This window comes from Hyaena hyaena, unplaced genomic scaffold, assembly GCF_003009895.1.
Source record: "Hyaena hyaena isolate Hyena2069 unplaced genomic scaffold, ASM300989v1 scaffold_31, whole genome shotgun sequence".
NCBI classification, from domain to species: domain Eukaryota; kingdom Metazoa; phylum Chordata; class Mammalia; order Carnivora; family Hyaenidae; genus Hyaena; species Hyaena hyaena.
This window is the reverse complement of record NW_024080664.1, coordinates 4,451,289-4,467,809: the sequence shown is the minus strand read 5'-3', so window position 1 is coordinate 4,467,809 and position 16,521 is coordinate 4,451,289. Positions and strand designations below refer to the sequence as shown.

The window sequence follows — 16,521 nt, the reverse complement described above, 5'->3', positions numbered from 1 at the left end:
TCCTGTAGGTCTCCGGCCTCGGGCGTTCTGGGGGAACGGCAGCCACCCACGCCAAGGGCTCCCGGGCACCCAATTCACGGCCAGAGTCTGTGCCAAACCCAGGAATTAACCTTTTGCTTACTCAATGATCATATGCTCATTTGCTTTTTCATAAACAGACAGTGCCGTTGTTAATCCCTGCCCGGAGATTTCTGGAGTTTGTTTTTCTTTTTAATTGCACAGTCATTTTGGCATCAAAACAGTCCCTTTTTTTTTTTTTTTTTTTTGCCAATGTTAAATTTAGCGTACACTAAAGCATCTGATTGAGCTCCTAGACTTCATAATTACTTCTTCGTGCCTCGGAGTAACCCAGTTTTACTTTGTGCTTCCTGTGCAGTCCGGTACGGAATGTGCTTTTCCCTCTGAGAAAGTCGTGTCGTTGTTTGCATCCTTGAGGTTCAAGGCTGGCTTCTCATTCTCTGCACCCCTGCCCTCAGCACGGTGCTGGGTGCACTCAGTAAACATTTTTCCGGTCTTATTTTATGTCTTATGAAGGTGTGTTTTGATGAGAGGGAAATACAGGTGAGACGAGGGGAGAGGCCGTGTCACCTGGGAATTGCAGGTGTGCGACGTGGTCCTGGCCGTCCCGGAGCCCGAGCCCGGGGGGCGAGGTGGGACCCAGAGACCGCAGAACCTGCCACCACGGAGGAGGGCCGTTTCAGGGCGCCGGGCGCCTCCAGCAGCCTCTGTGCAGAAGCGGGAGCTTACAGGGAGCAGGGGACGCCGGTGGGACGTGGGACGTGAGCAGGTGGCGGGACAGGCCGCTGAGCGGCGCTCGCACCTGTACGACCACAGCATCAGCTGCCCAGGTCACAAGCTGGTTGGCGCCGAGGGAGGTGAGGGAGCCGACTAGAGACTGTTGAAGCCTTTAATCTTCATCTGTAAACGCTGGCAGCTCCTTGGAGTTTTGTTTTTTTTTTTTTTTTTACAAAATTTTTTTTAATGTTTTATTTATTTCTGAGAGAGAGAGAAAGAGACAGAGCATGAACAGGGGAGGGTCAGAAAGAGAGGAAGACACAGAATCTGAAGCAGCTCCAGGCTCTGAGCTGTCAGCACAGAGCCTGACGTGGGGCTCGAACCGACGAGCTGTGAGATCATGACCTGAGCCGAAGTCGGACGCTTAACCGACTGAGCCCCCCAGGCGCCCCTCTTCTTCGAGTTTGAGAGCAGAGGTGAGGTGCGTTCTGAGCCTTGCAGCCTGGAACTGAGCAGTGGAGAGAGGCAGAGGCCGCCGTGGGGGGGCCCCTGTGAGCAGGAGAAGCAGGTGCGAACCCAGGGCTGTCGCACAGGACAGGGGACGTGCCTGCTCTGAGCAGCCGCTCTGGTGCAGGCAGGGACGGGAAGGCCCCCGAGGCCCGTGTCCACGGCCTCACGTGAGACAGCAGGTCTCTTTTCAGGTGTCTTGACGTGCCTCCTTGAAGCACGTTCTTTGATTTGAATTTTTGAATTTCGCTTTCAAAACGTGTCGGGAGATGAAGTTCCAAGAGAGCAGTTACGTGATGTGTGTGTTTTTATCAGAAATTTTTTAGAGTAAGAATTCTAAAAGCACGAGACCTGAAAACTGTCAGGACCTCTGTTAGGAAAGGCGCCTACAATTGCTTCCGCCCCACAGCTAGAGTCCTTGGAAAGGGCCGATTCCGTGGCTCACGGGCTCTGTGGCACGCGGCGCATTGGAGGCCAAAGTTCTTTCTGAGAGCAGGTATGTCGCTCCAGTGCCAAAGTGGGGGGGACGGGGGGGTGAGACGCAGAGCAGGTGGGAAGGGAGGCTGATGCCAGGGGGGGTGGGGAGGACACCTGAGCCGATATGCAGGGACAGAGGGAACGAGGAGAGGCTGAGTGTGACAATCCAGAGGAAAAAGACCACAAGCTCCCATTCCATAATCGCTTCATCTTCACCAGGCCTGCCCCAAACGCGCTCACGCGCAGGCTTCTGTAACTCTCGTGACTGTAAACGCTGGTGTTGTGGGGGGCCCCACATACAGGGGAGGAAACGGGGCGTCCAAAGGGCCAAGTCGTCTATCCAGTGACGTATCCAGGGTCGCAGAAATGGCAGATGCGGCTCCCTCCCTCCCTGCTGTATTTTCCCAAAGAACAAAGAAGAGGAAGACCGGGACACAGAGATCAAGGTCACCCAGAGATGACACATTGGCAAAGGCCTTTTTTTTTTTCTTTCTTTTTTTTTTTTTAATTAAAATACCCAGTTTTGGTGAGAGTTCTGGGAAGCACCCCAGCCACACACTCATGATGAACCGTGAAACCTCCACAGGGCACTTTGGCAATGTACCTAAAAGCCTTAAGCAAGCGGCTGCCCCACACCCCAGCCGTGCCCTCCAGGAGCCAAGCCCATGCGAATGAGCAAAGGGCCGCAAAGACCTAGCTCCAAAGGCGTTGATCACAGCGCTCCTTATAGACCCAAAGATCAGAACATCCCAAATGTGCAAAAGCAGAAGAACCATTCATGGTGATTTCTTCTCGGTGAAATAACATGCAACCTGAAGAAGTTCCGTACAAAATACATGAATCGAGATGAAGAAACTTGGCAATGCGTTGGAAATGAAAAAGTATGTAGGCGGTGAGTCCAGCAGAGCCCAGTCAATCTTCTTCGGTTTTTAGGCGGAAAAGGTCTGTAAGGATGCACTCCAGAACGTTGACCCAACGTGCCTCTGAGCAGTAGGGTCCTCGGTGTTTTGGGTTGTCTGATTGTTTCATAAGTGAGCACGAATGTCTGAGGAAATTGCGTATTGGGTGGTCTGTGTGTTGGTGTGCGCAAGCACACGTAAGGGTCAAACACACGTAAGAAAAGGCTCTTGTTTCTGGGTGTTGAAGAAGAAAAGTTGTCAAGAAGAGGTGGAGCCTTCCGGTTGGCCCAGGAGAGCCCGCCTTCTCCTCACGGGCTCCATGCAGGGACCTGGGCCTGCCTGCGTCTTCCTGGGGAGCACACAGGACCCCCCCCTCATGCCTCTGGGAGATCTGGTGGGAGAGGGTGGACCCGCCAGGCCACCAATGTGGCTTGCGTAGAGGCCACTGGGGTCGGGCTTCGGTACTCTACACAAGCCATGACTCAGGAAAGGGCACCCCATCCACTGCAAGGGGGACCTGGGAACCGGGCCCAGGGGCCTCCTCCTGGCATGTGGCCAAGGCAGGTTTTTATTGTTCTTACCGACTAAAGGGCTTTCTTTTTCTTTTTTTTTTTTTCTTTTCTTATTCTTTTTCTTTTTCTTTTTTTTTTTTTGAGAAAAGAGAAATTGAGAAGAAGACAGTAACCATTTTCAGTCCCAGGTAGCTTTGGGTGTTCTCCGCTGTACTCCCACCATGCATGCTGTGTCTCAGCTCCTTTGACTTCCAGAAGTTCTTACCAAACCACAACGCGGAGGAGAAGGTCCGCACCCGCCCCGGCGAGGCACCTGCAGGACAGTGTGCCGTCAGGGACCGTGTGGCTGCACCTCTCTGGGAGCACTGGAGGTGGCCGAGCCCCTCGGCACAGCCCAGCCTGCGGGACCCCAGCGTCACGGAGCTGCGCTGGGAGGTGGCTGGTCGCAGAGGGGTGACATGGGGCTCGGAGCCCGCTCGCAGGAACAGAGCAGGCCCCGCCTGGCACGCCGTGCCCATCAGCTGGCCGTGCTCTGAGGGTTGCCTCCTAGTTTCCTCCATTGTCCGAAGGCAGAGACGCCTGGAGGGGCCCATCCCCCTGGGGTCCCTTCTCTTCACACAGAGCTTTGGCAAAGGGCCTGGCTCTCAAGATAAGGGTGGGTCAGTGCTGATGGCCACGGGAGACACGGGCCACCCAGTGGCCGGAGAGGGTGGCACTGGTGCAGATGTGATGCCAGCCTGGGAGAGGGACGGGATCAAATCCGGGGAAAGCGGCTGCACTCTCACCTACGATGGTGCAGCACGGAATTGAGAAGAGGGCCCGTGCTCCAGTGCTCCACCGCATGGTCAGGGACAGAGGTGGCGGCAGCCTCCATCACCAACAATGACAGAGATGGCTACAAAATGAACTGTTACAACGTGAAGAATTTTAATTTTTTAATTTTTTCCCTTACTTTGAGAGAGCACATATGCGTGGGGGAGGGGCAGGGAGACGGAAGTTGGGGAGAGAATCCCAAGCAGACTCCACACTGTCAGTGCAGAGCCCAACTCAAGGCTCGATGTCACAGATTGTGATCTCATGACCTGAGTCAAGATGGAGAGCCTGATGTTTGACCGACTGAGCCACCCAGGCGCCCCAAGAATTATTTTTAATACAAAGTACTTACATGTATTGTTAAGTGAACAAAGGCAAGAGAAAGCTTTGTTTGCCCTGCATTTCTTCCACATGAATACGCACAGGTGAAAAAACGAGTTGGCTGTCATAGAAGTGGGTGGTTGTTCCATAGTTTTCTTTCTTTGTTCTTTATACATTTCTTTAAATGAGACTATTATTTTCATAATTACAAAGGGGTCTTAAGAGAAGATTGAGGGGGACTTGAGGATATGGGTCCCTCCATTGGCAATTTATTGTTCCCCTGAGGGTGGAGCACTTTGCTTTGCGCTCCTGTGTCCTGCGGTTATGTGGGAGGAATGGTGGGCTCCAGATGCCACATCCCATTTTCTGGGTGATCCCCACTGGCTTGTGAATACCATCCACCCTCAGTTCATGTGTGTCCCCACGGGGCTTGGGGATTTAGGGCTCTGGAGACCCCCACCCACCCGTTCTTCCTGAGAATGTGCCTGCAGGCACCTGTCCGCCCAGCTGGTAGACCCCAGAGCCCTGCTTCCCGGAGAGGGTGCCCGTCTGTGGAGGGAGTGCGTGGTCGGGGATTTTGGAAACCCTAGCATCCACCTCTGGAGAAGCTGCGGCCTTAGGACACCCACGCGGCTGGGAGATCCCACGGCGAAGCTACCTGTCGAACAGGGCCTGGACCCATCAGACGGTGGAAGACTTTGTTCACGACACCTGCCGCCAACCCTCCACCAGGAACATGTCAAGGAAACTCTCACCCCCAAGAGCCCTGGAGAACCCGAGAGCTTGGAGCCCGGCATGGATCTCACCGGCATGCCTGACCTTCATGGACGTAGAGGCAGCTCAGCCTCTCCACTGCCCCCAGGCCCCCTCATCCATGGTGCCCCCCTGCCCGCCCGGGCAGAGCTGATCCCTCCCTCCTGGCTGGTCTGCAACGCCCTGGATCGAAGTCACTGGCGTGAACTTCTCCTGCCATGTTGTATTCATGTTTTCAGTGCCTTTCTCTCTTGTGTCCCCCTGGATGTTACGGGCCCCATCATTTATCTCTGTGGACCCCAGGCTTGCACACAGGAGGGGACCCCAGCCCCCGTCCCGTCTCTAGACGTCCCAGAAAAACGTCTAACAGGAGCGTATTCAGCCTCTCGCTTCTGTCCCTTGTTCTTTCCTGCGGGGATAAGCAGAAACTGCAGACACCATAACCGTCAGCCTGACATCCTTGGGTCTTTGTCACCTCAAAGAAGCCTTCCCTGACCACCCTGGGCTCAAGCTACACGCGAATCCGTCTCCCTCTTCTCCCCAGCGGGGTTTTCTCAGGGTGCATGCTCACCCAACACGTTGTGTCTTTATAGGTTTTTCTTGCCTCTTCACTGTTGGTCTGCCCCGGGGAATCCAAGCCCTACATTCCTGTTCACAGAGGTTTTTATACTCCGTTCGCTGCTCTGTGCCCAGAAGGTGGCACGTAAACAGTAGTCGATTTGTGAAGGAATGCACCTAATTATAGCCAGCATGTAACATCGCGTCTCCCCATGTGATCCCCTCACAGCATTTAACCCTCGGGACAGCTCCACGGGGACGGGCCTCGTTAGCCTCATTTCCGTGCGCGGCCTGGACAGCAGGAGACCCCTGCAAGGGACAGACAGGGGTAGGAGGGTGCATGCTGACAGCCCTGTGGGGGTCCCTGCGCCGGGAGGGGCGGGCCCTGAAGCCGGAATGGGAGACAGGAGGTGATTCAGAGCTTTCAGGCCGTGCTGGACTCCCCCAGAGGTGACACCCCAACACGTCCTGGGAGGTACAGGGGGTGTGACTCGGCATTTCCGCGGGCGACTCTCAGATGCTGATGCCTGCTAAGAAGTTGTTCCCGTTTGTTGGGGTAGAGGCAGGGTCATCCCTCCTGAGGCCCCAGCAGCAGGGCGCTCAGACAAGACCACGTCCCTGCCGCCCTTGGACTTGCTGAGGTGACAGAAGGTCACAGCAATGCTTCACTCCCCTCCCACCCTCAGTATTTCTGAGTCTCTCGTTTTCACGGAGATGCACGTTCAGCCGTTGAAATGTGTCCTGTGCATGCTGTCCTCCTTCCGGGGACACCACAGCAGGGCCGACTCTGAACCTCGTAGGGGAGAGCGAGGCGACAGTGCGTTGAGCTCTAAACCAGAGGCCGTGGACGGTGAGTCCTGTGTCCATGGGAGCACTCAGAGTATGGTTGCAGTGGTGAGACGGTCACTGGCGCCTGGTGACACTCTTCCCGTGGCTCAGGTGACTGTGGGGACAGTGTGTGAACGTACTGACCAGTGGTGCCCCGTAATGGGTAGAGGTGGGCACAGGAACCTCATGGCTTTCTAGAATGTGTGCCCCACCTGTGCCGGCCCTGAGGACGGGTCCTCTGCCGTAGTTGGGCGGTTCTTTCCCTCACCTGAAACTACATAGTGGGGCAGGCTCTGAGGAGAGGTCACGAACGGGAAGAGGTTGGTGCCCCTGACCCTACCCCTTCTGCCGCAGGGAAGGTGCCGGGAAACGGGGCACATGTGGGGAGCACTGGGGACAGGAAGAAGGGGACAAACATTGAGAGACTGAAGTACTTAGTGATTGGCTGGCTGTGGGAGTGACGGAGAATCAGGGTTGAGTCCCATGATGCCAGCTCGAATAACTGGGTGAATCGGTGCCATTTGCTGGGATGGAGTTGTCCCTGGCAGGAGACCACGTTCATAGAGCGAACCGTTGACAGGGAGGTCCCTGCAGAATTTCCAAGTGGAAACATACATGGTAATCACATGTGTAGTGCAGAGAGAAGAGCGTATCTGCGTTGGCTGAGGTGGACGGTATCTGTGGATAGTTGTTAGCCCTTGGGTAGTAAGGGGATCTGTGGGTTGTGCTGAGTTTGCTTAGAAGGGAGTATAGAATCAAGAGACGAGCCTACAGGACCCCCCGAGGTAAGGGGTGGGTTCAGGAGGAAAAGTAGGGATGGTAATCAAGATGGGGAGCCAGACAAGTGCTAGAAAGATCCAGGGAGGGTCTTGACCAAAAAGGCATCTGAAGGCAGTGATGTAGGAGGGCTAGCCAGAGACCAAGTATAACGATGGCCAAATACAGTCTTTCCGATTTTGCCCGACCCGGTGACTTTGGCTGCCCTGCCCCAGTGGAAAGGTTGGGGTAGAGGCCAGGCTGGGATTGAGAGGTGCAGACTCAGAGGTGGCGTGTGTAGAAGTTGGGCCGTGAAGAGGCGCAGCAGGGGTGTTCACAACCCGTTCAACACCCTACCCTCCTTTCTGATCACCCCACAAGGCCCAGGCCAGGCCTCCTCCATGCAACCCTCTCCCCTTCACCCGTTATGGCTGACCTCTTCCTCCCCACACTGCCTGTACATCTATTCTTTATTGGACCCTTCAGTGTTTAGTCTGCATTTCCTTGTTCTATTTATTTTTATTGTTACTATGGTTGTTGTTATTTGGGATGTATGTTTCCTCTTCCCAACCACAACGTCTCTGAATCACAGACCTCCCTTCTCTTCTGTCTCCCCCATGGTACCCATCGCCACCTTCCAGGGTGTGTATGAGCAATGAAATAAATGGCTGGCTGATTTCTGATGAGTTAGGGCAAGGCCATTCCTGGGTTTTTTGTTGACTCTTCAAGTGTACCTGGAGCAAATGTTGATTATTCCTGGATGATTTAAGCCTTACTTGATGCGCCGTCGGTGGTGAAAGCCATTGGCTGTCAAAGTGAGCTCCATCTTTGCAGATCAGCATTAGCTGTGGACTCTGGCATGAAGCCAGCCTTGGGCCTGAGTCTTCCAGTGCCGCCAGCCAGCTTCACACAGAGAGTGACCCAGCTCAAGGGCCCCCATTGCATTCTCTAAACTCATTTGTTGTGGTTGGTGCATTATCACAGCCTAAAGCACTGCCATTCATTCTGCCGGTCAGTGTTGATCCAGCTAGGTCATAACCTACCCAGTGGACCTTGCCCCCCTCTTGCCGACAGTGGTGGATAACGTGGAGCTACTCCAGCGGGAACCCTAATGTAAGATCACTGAAAACCATGTCTTCATTGTAACGTGCCTGCCTTTTGTCTTTGAAATTTGCAAACATGTCCATCTCATGGCTAATGAAAACTCGGCTATGCCTGTGGTTGCTGAGGTAGTTGTTTACAAGGGACGTTGTAGCTTTGGAAATATTCTCGAGCGCCGTCTCTCTTTCCTCCCATCTGCAGCCACCCACAGTGGACACCAAGTCATCAATGGTTCTTTTCCACGTGCATCTGCGCTCTCGAGAATGCTCCTGTTGGGGTACTGGAAAGTGCGTTTCTCTGTCCGAACCAGTGCGGGCAGCTGTTTTTATCATGTGGGGTGTTCCCAGGCTTTGGCTAAAGCCAGATTGTTGAAAAGCGCCCCCAACATATCAAACCTTCCAAGAAGCCTAAAACCAGTACGGAGTCCTGGCCAGGGAGCATTTTCAGGCCACGTGAAAATGCTGGATGTGAGGTCGAGTAACTGGCCTCTTTGTTCCTGAGATCCTAAGGGCAGTTGGAATGAGTGGTGGTGGTCTGACCCCATGTGGCACCCTGTTCTCTTCCCCACAGATCCTAACTGGGCCAGTTTGAACCTGGGAGCCCTCATGTGCATCGAGTGCTCGGGGATCCACCGGAACCTTGGCACCCACCTTTCTCGAGTCCGATCTCTGGACCTCGATGACTGGCCCATCGAGCTCATCAAAGTGATGTCATCCATCGGGAATGAGCTGGCCAACAGCGTCTGGGAAGAGAGCAGCCAGGGGCGGACGAAGCCCTCGCTGGACTCCACAAGGTAGGGACGTGGGAAAGTGTGTGGCTCCGGGGCGTTCTGCCAACAGTTAAACAGTTGGAAATGACCTTATTGACAGTCTCAACTGGAATGGCCCCGGTGACCTATAGGAATACCGAGGAGCCCAGCGCGGAAATGTCTGTATTTAAAATTGGCTTTCAGCAGACGTGGATAATTCAGACTCCTTAATTTTTTATGTTTGTTTTTACACCTTGGGGATTCCTCTCTCCCTCTTAGAAATGTATGAAGCTTCCAACCTTATGAATATATCACTTTAATTAATACATTTCTAATAGGTGTAAGCTGTGCTGTTAACACTAATTATGAATTTTTGATTCTTTAATTTTGTTATTCTTATGTGTTTGATAAGCATCTACTCAGTCGGTTTTCCTCTCCCCTCCCCCACACACCCACAATAAGTGAGTTTATAGTAACAAAATATATTTTATTTTTCTAAAATATGTTTCTAACACATTTAATCAGCCAAGTTCGGCATAACGTATGGTGAGTCCTCATTAATGTTAATTGTTATCCAGTGTAAAAAACGCATTTATTTTGAGCCCATTTATTTTCTCATTTTTCATTTACAGCTATTATAAACCGTTTTTGAGTACATATACATATTTAATGTACCTAAGAGGTGATAAAATGGCATGTCTTCCGAGCAAGCCCGCTTCACAGAGGAGCGTGGGCCATTCCATCTCAGCGGGCGGCTCCCCGAGGAGGGGGCATCTAGGGTCATGCCTCCACTTCTGACCAAGGGGCGAGGCTCTCACTTTCCGCTCTGGCCTCTTGGGTGTGTGAAAAGAGGAAAGGAGAAAAGGGGTCTCCCATCATTAGCACTTCTTAAAGCGCTGCGGCTTGTGGTGCTGGTGATAAGACAGTGTGCAAGTGCACATGGCGGCCTGCGGTTGTGCCCCAACACGAGGCGTGAGAAGACGGTTTCTGCCGCTGAGCAACGATAATGTGTGAAACGTCCGTGGACTTTGTTTCATTAACGCTGAAAAATGAATTTGTGGTGCCACCTTCGGTTCACTTTAGAGAATGAAGCTGGTGTGTTATTCACCTGCTCTTCACATCACGCGCCCCTGTGGGGAGGGGGCGAGGCGAGCAAGAGGCGCCCAAAGCGTGTTCGGCTGGCCTTGCCTCAGCTTGCCGGGTGAGCTCCTCATGGGTGAGCTCTACTGCGCAGTGCAGTGGGCACTTTCCTACGAGCTGGAGAAATGCTACACTTCTTCGAATTTTTTATCTTGATCCATTTAACACTAACATAGAAATTAGCAGGCCATCAAGTAGCAGCATTCTTAAAAGACGAATTCGTGTATTATTAATATCCATTTTTTCACAGATACAGTTTCCTTAGAGGGTATTTAGGCCTAAAGGTGAAGTATGATCGGAAATCAGATTGAGCTTAATGTATGAGTGCAGAGAACGTTGAAATCAGTTGGAAAAATATTAATCATGCATTTTATTGTTTGTGTGCTTATGTGTAAAAGGAGCAGATATGTTATTTTCAATATCCTGCATTGGAAACGTTTGTTTTTCCAAAATCTGTCATAATTAGCCACCGTTTGGAGTGTTCAGAAACAAAGATATGGGTTGATACTTTTAACTGATAAATGTTTTATATCAATTTCATCTTCGTTCATTATGTGAAGGTTGTGTATGTACAGGGACTTGATCGTTCTATTTGATTTACGCTCTTGAGTGCGTAACTTTCTCCTCTCTCCAGCTTTATACATGTCACATCTTTATATTTTGGAGACATTTCAAAGTCTTCCTTTCTCCCAACCAGAGTGACCACAGCAAAACACCAGCTTTTCTTGGGTCCCCTTCACTGTTCCCTAAGAGCTGCTCTCAATTTCAGCCCCCTCTCTGAGGCTGTGGCGACGGTGATGTTGCAATGTGGTGTTTCCAAAGGTAGCTTTGCGATTTCTAAGAGGTTGACCCGCTTTGAGAATTGAACGTCTCTTTGTGCCTTTAGTAATTTTCCCAGGGAGTTTTGTTTTTAATTCATATTCAGCTGTTATTCACTGAGCGCTTTCTCGTAGAAAAGAACCGATAGATGGTGATTCGCACCCTGCAGTGATTTGTGAATGTTCACAGGGTCGGCTGAGGGTGCCAGGCCTCAGGAGAATTCACAGAAAGGAGGGATTCCTACAGCCGGTGTACCCCGGGGAAGTTTCACTGGAGAAATGGCATGTGAACTGGACTTTCAAGTGTGGGGTGATGTCCGGGCCTTGGGGGTGGGGCGTGCGGGGGAATGAACACGGCCGGGGCAAAGTCGGGGCCCGTGTGGAAGTAAGAAACTGGGTGGGCACCAACCGTGGAGCTGGACCTCCAGGTGAATGAGCAGGAGGGGGTGTTGAGTCCAGAGCAGAGCAAAGAGCGGGAGAACCTTTGAGCTGGGGTGTATTAGAACAGCAGCTCCGGAGTGGCCAGAGGGTGAGGGTGATCTGCCTGTTCCGGGAGTGCTAACCGCAGCCAGCAGTGTTGTCGGGCAGGATGGAGACGAGGCAGGGAGGCCCATTGGACGGCTGTGGTCCCGGTGGGTTGCACCTAGAAAGCCACAGATACATTGTCAAAAACAGTGCATCAGTTGTGCACCGGTAATTCGAACCTTCACCGTCTTCACTGCCTCGTGCAGTTTCCTCACCTAGAAAGGAAAAACGCAAGGTTTGGGCTAGAATCTCCGCGCGGAATTCGGTCTGTGAAAGGAGACCGGATGTGGAACCTGGATCCCGCCTTCCCAGGCCGAGGAAGCGTGCCCCCTCCCCACCCACCGCCTGTGGTCTTTGCAGAGCCCATGACGTTAGTCCAAACAGCTGGGGGGGGGGCGGTCTTCTAACGTGGCCCTAAGGTAACACTAAAAAGAAATACTTTAATAAATTTGTATTCGTGCCCAAGGAAAGGCCAAGCGCAGTAGATCCAGCCTAGTTCTTTGGAAGAGGGCCCAGCTGCCTTTTCCAGGCAGCCCCGTCCATTCCGTCGTGTTCGGAAGATTCATTCTGACGTGGAGTATAATTAGAAATGTGCCGTTCCTCCCCCAAACACACATGGCGCACGCGCGCGCACACACACACACACACACACACACACACACACGACCGTGGGGAAGTAGAATAGAGCCCATCTTTCTGCAGAGAAACAACTGGGTCCCCGAAACCACCTTGCCAGGTGTCACCCAGGCCTGCGGGTCAGTTAGGAAAACAGGCGCCTCTGACCAGCTGGCTGGCCTGCTGCTCACTGTCCCCGCACCCCTGATAAGGGCAGCTTCGGATGGCTCATAATTGGTTCCGGGGATTCTCGGCCGCCTTGAGAACTGCCGCTCAAGCCCAAGCAGCCTTGTGATCAATCGAAGCTGACGGCGCTGAAGCGGTATTGACTTCCCCTTCCTAAACCGGGGAATCATTAGTCAAGAAAAGCATCTTTTAATTACTCCCAGGAAGAAAAAAAAAATCTTTTTGGATGGATTCTGCAACAACTGCCATTTTTTTCCAGTGCATTCGATATTAAATTTATTGTCTCAGGAGGGGAGAGGATGCCCTTCAGCCCCCCTCAGTAATGGAGGTTTAATTCAGAGAAAGGAACACGGGAGAGGTTATCGATGCTGCGACAATTAACTACATCTGGGCTGGAATCAGAATTCCCCCTCTCTAATTGCTATTGATACCATTTAAGCACACACTTAAAATATTGATTTTAAGTGCGGATGCTGATGTAGGAGAGTGGTGGTGACGATGGAATTTACTAGATTTTAGGGGCATAAGGAGGGGGAGTAGTAGGCTGTGCGTGGGGCCAGGACTGCAGGACACTGAGCACGTGAATTTGCGTATCGCACCACAGGCTGTGCTGCTGTGTGCAGTTGGACGTGGGGTCCGGAGCAGCCGGGCAGGGCTCTGGTCCCAGTGTTAGGACGCACGTTGTAACCGTGACCCCAGCGTCTTTGGTGACCCCCCCCCCCCCAAATCAAGGAATCCTAGGCTCAGAGGCAGAGATACTAAAACCATCAAGTGCGTGTTTCTCGAGTGAATGAATGAACAGACGAGCCAGTGGGGCAAAGCAGGAACAGGTCCGCTTGGAACCCACGTGTCCGGTGCACTTGCTGCTCAGAGCATCGAATTCCTCGTGCGCTCGTGGAGGAAATCGGGGCCCCGTGTTTGCCGGCACACAGCAAAGCCGTCTCTGCAGACCTCTGACATCTTCTCTGCTCCTCTTCCACGTTCCACTTTGGAAGCTCTTCAGATTGACTACGGGGACGCCAGTTTCCTAGCAGGGCCGGGCGGAGCCCCCCGATGCGTGTTCCTCGTGGCCGAAGCAGGACTCTACTCGGCTGCCTGGTTTGTCTCCCCGTCTCCCGTCTTTGGGTCTCAGCGTCGAGGCATCTGTCCCGTGACGGTGTGCAGGGACCAGCGGCCGCTTGCGTTTCAAGGCAGGTAGCCTGTTTACACGGGGGTCTGAGAGCCAGCCGATTCGGTCTCGGAAATCAAAGGAGCCTGGACGTGTGTTTTCAGTGCTGTAAAGAGCCCTTGGGAGCAGCTCGAAGCCCAGCTGAAACCCCCCTTCCTTCTGATCCCACTTGGAAGGGAGCCGAGTCGCTGATTTAGTATACACTCTCCTGCCTCTCTGAACGTTCTTTTTCTTTCTGTCATTGTCACCTGCACGCCTCAACTCCCCTCTTGTCTTTAACCTATAAAAAGATGCCACCTTCGGGAGGAAGATTTGGGGCCGGACGTCAGAAATCTGCGTGGGAGAGACTGGCCGCACACTTCCAGATGGAACAAGTCTGCCCAGTATCACAAGTTCCGGTCCTTTTTGATTTGGGAACGCCACTTTCATCTTATTTATGCGCACGGAGATATTGATAAAGGGGAAATGTATCCAAACTGAAAATAATTGGATCCCTACCGTTAACTCTGAGATATTAAAAGCAGTACCACTTGGCCACGTCTTTGTCTCGTTAGGTTTGATCGTAAGATCACAATATAGTAATCTCAAGCTCAAATTTCTGGCATAAAGATGCACTGTTCCAAATGTGGCCTCAGGGAACACGAGGACCCGCGCAGCCCCAGGATTATCTCATCTTATTATTTTTCAACAGTTCTTGGCCCGCTGAGGTCAGTGTTTTGTCTCTTTTGAGTGTTCCTCTATGCTTGACACCTTTTCCTATTTTCTTTCTTTAAAAAAAAAAAAACGGGCAGGGGGAGGGATGGGGGGGGAAGGACTCTGCCATGATGACCAGAACCCATCTGTAGTTGGGTGGCATCTGCTCCCCACATGTCACTTCCCTCATTAACAAGCAATTGAATTAATTAAATGCTACTCAGAACACGCATAACAAGCTACCGGCAGTGTCCAAATTAGCGCTGATAATCAAGGATGATTTCCTTTATTATCCTGCTAAGTGGTGTGCAGACTCTGATCTCCCTGTCTGCCCTCATCTATTTACATACCCCCAGCTTCTGCCTTTGGAAGCGGAGGTTATCTTACCTAGTTAATTTGCCACGATCACCAAGCATGGCGGATTGATGCCCTACCCCCGCCGCCGCCGCCACCGCGCGGCCCCCTCCCCGCCTGCCCTCCCCCAACCCCAGCCTTTGTATCTCAAGCTCACTGATAAATTAAAGGCCACCCCTGTGGTCTCTCAAGTGAGTAATAGAGGCAGAAATTTCATTTTGCAACTGGCTGATTTAATGATCCAAAGGGTAATTAATGGCCTGATTATCTTAATGTTAAATATGTCCGGCAGCAATTACTGTGACCTCCCGCTTGTCAAGGTCCGGGCTGTGCTCTTCTTTCAATTAAGTTCTCTGGGGCTTAATGGTATGAATAAACTCCTCTGATTCTATCATCCCGGACGGACGCAGAGGGTTCAGGGAGCTGGGGGCTCGTTTGGAGTTTTAATCAGCCTGTCTCCTACTCCGGCGATCAGAGTTAACAATTAGAGCAAGGACAGCTTAACTTTCTTCTTCCCCGTGCCCAGCGCATCACACACACACCCCCAACAATGCACGCACCTTTTGGTTATTTTATTTTATTTATTTTCTCTTATTTATTTCAGTGCTCTGAGGGAGAATTCTGTTTGTAGAGGAAGATGTTGTGTTGCATGAGGCTCGTCTCTTCCAATATAAATTATCATGTGAGCACTGTGGTTTTTCTGTTTGACAGGCTTAATTAATTGGCAGGAGCCCCCGAAAATGACAGTGGCACTAATTGCAACTCAGAGTGAATTTCTGTCATCGTGGCGCGCCTGTCAGCGGGCATGCCCCGGCCCCAGCCGGCAGAGCGGCCAGCCCTCCCCGTCCAGGCAGGGACAGTATCCCCAGCAAGTGCGGACACAGGCACACCGTCTGCATGCAGCAGCGACGCTTACTGCCAATAAAGTTTATATGGCCACGGCTCTGCAAAGCCAACAGCTGCTTGGGGACCTCGGATTTTACTTAAGATATTTTAGAGACTTCTCCTAGCTGGCCGGCTTGCATTCAGACTCCGAGAACCGTAATTCACTCCGCGCCCCTCCCAACACTGGATGGCCCTCATTAGCACGTCGCTAAATAATGTTTGAGTTTACCCCAGATCAGAAATATTCCACCATAAATATTAAGCCAATTAGGAAAATGTACAAATGAGAAGTGCATTAACACTGCCTCAAACATAACACCTATAGATTACAGCTGACAACTTCACCCAGTACACCGCGGTCGGATCGGGGGCTTGGTGGGAATTTGCGCTTGGCCGTAGCGGTCTCCGATTAAGCTCTCGTTAGGGACTAGCTCCAATTGTAGGGAAGGGGGGTTGAAGAAGCGTCTCCTTATGGCTAAGTAAAATGGGATCTTCTGCCTTTTACAAGATAACTGTATGTTACATTTGCTTTTGAACTGGGTGGACAATATAGTGCCCTTGGTGTATTATGGCCGCCTGCCGCACATGAGCCCCGTTATTTATTTGATCCTGCAGGAAACCAGATGTGTCCTGGGAGCCAGTTTTGCTACCAGGGAGCTGTCTTGAGTTGAAAATCCCTATCGTTTACTCGCTGAAATGTAGCAGGGGAGACAATTAAGGAGTTTTTCATTTCTAAGAATTTTTATTACCACCGGCAGTTGAAAATGCAAGCCAGTGGCCGGCACCGACAGCCTCTAGGAATCTTGGGCACGCCTGAGCCTCTGTCGGTTTGTGGATGTGTATAAGGGAGTGGGATGTTAAGGTTAACCTTTTGGGGCCTGAATTACATATCACGGAAGACATTCTAATCATGGGCCTGTAAGTACTTTCTGAAACGGCTGCCCCTACTTGGATCCCTGTAACAGGAGAGCCGTTTTCCAAAGGGCCTTTTCTTTCTGGTGTCATTTTGATTATTTTGCACCAGAAACTTTCTGTCTCCTGAGGACGCTTTCTGCTTCACGGCGCCGTATGCTTTTCCTTAGCACGGAGCCATCCTGTGATACAGGACGGTCCCCATTTTCCAAGTTGA

At 51.9% G+C, this 16,521-nt stretch overlaps 1 protein-coding gene across 4 annotated transcripts in view; it reads left to right on the top strand.

Moving 5' to 3' along the window:
- The window catches only part of AGAP1 (ArfGAP with GTPase domain, ankyrin repeat and PH domain 1), a 538,356-nt gene that overhangs the window by 472,608 nt on the left and 49,227 nt on the right, over positions 1–16,521 (top strand). For all 4 annotated transcript variants that reach the window (XM_039228590.1, XM_039228588.1, XM_039228589.1 and 1 more), the window contains one exon: positions 8,831–9,053. In XM_039228590.1, the coding sequence (XP_039084521.1) occupies positions 8,831–9,053 (223 nt within the window). The remainder of the gene's footprint in view (positions 1–8,830; positions 9,054–16,521) is intronic.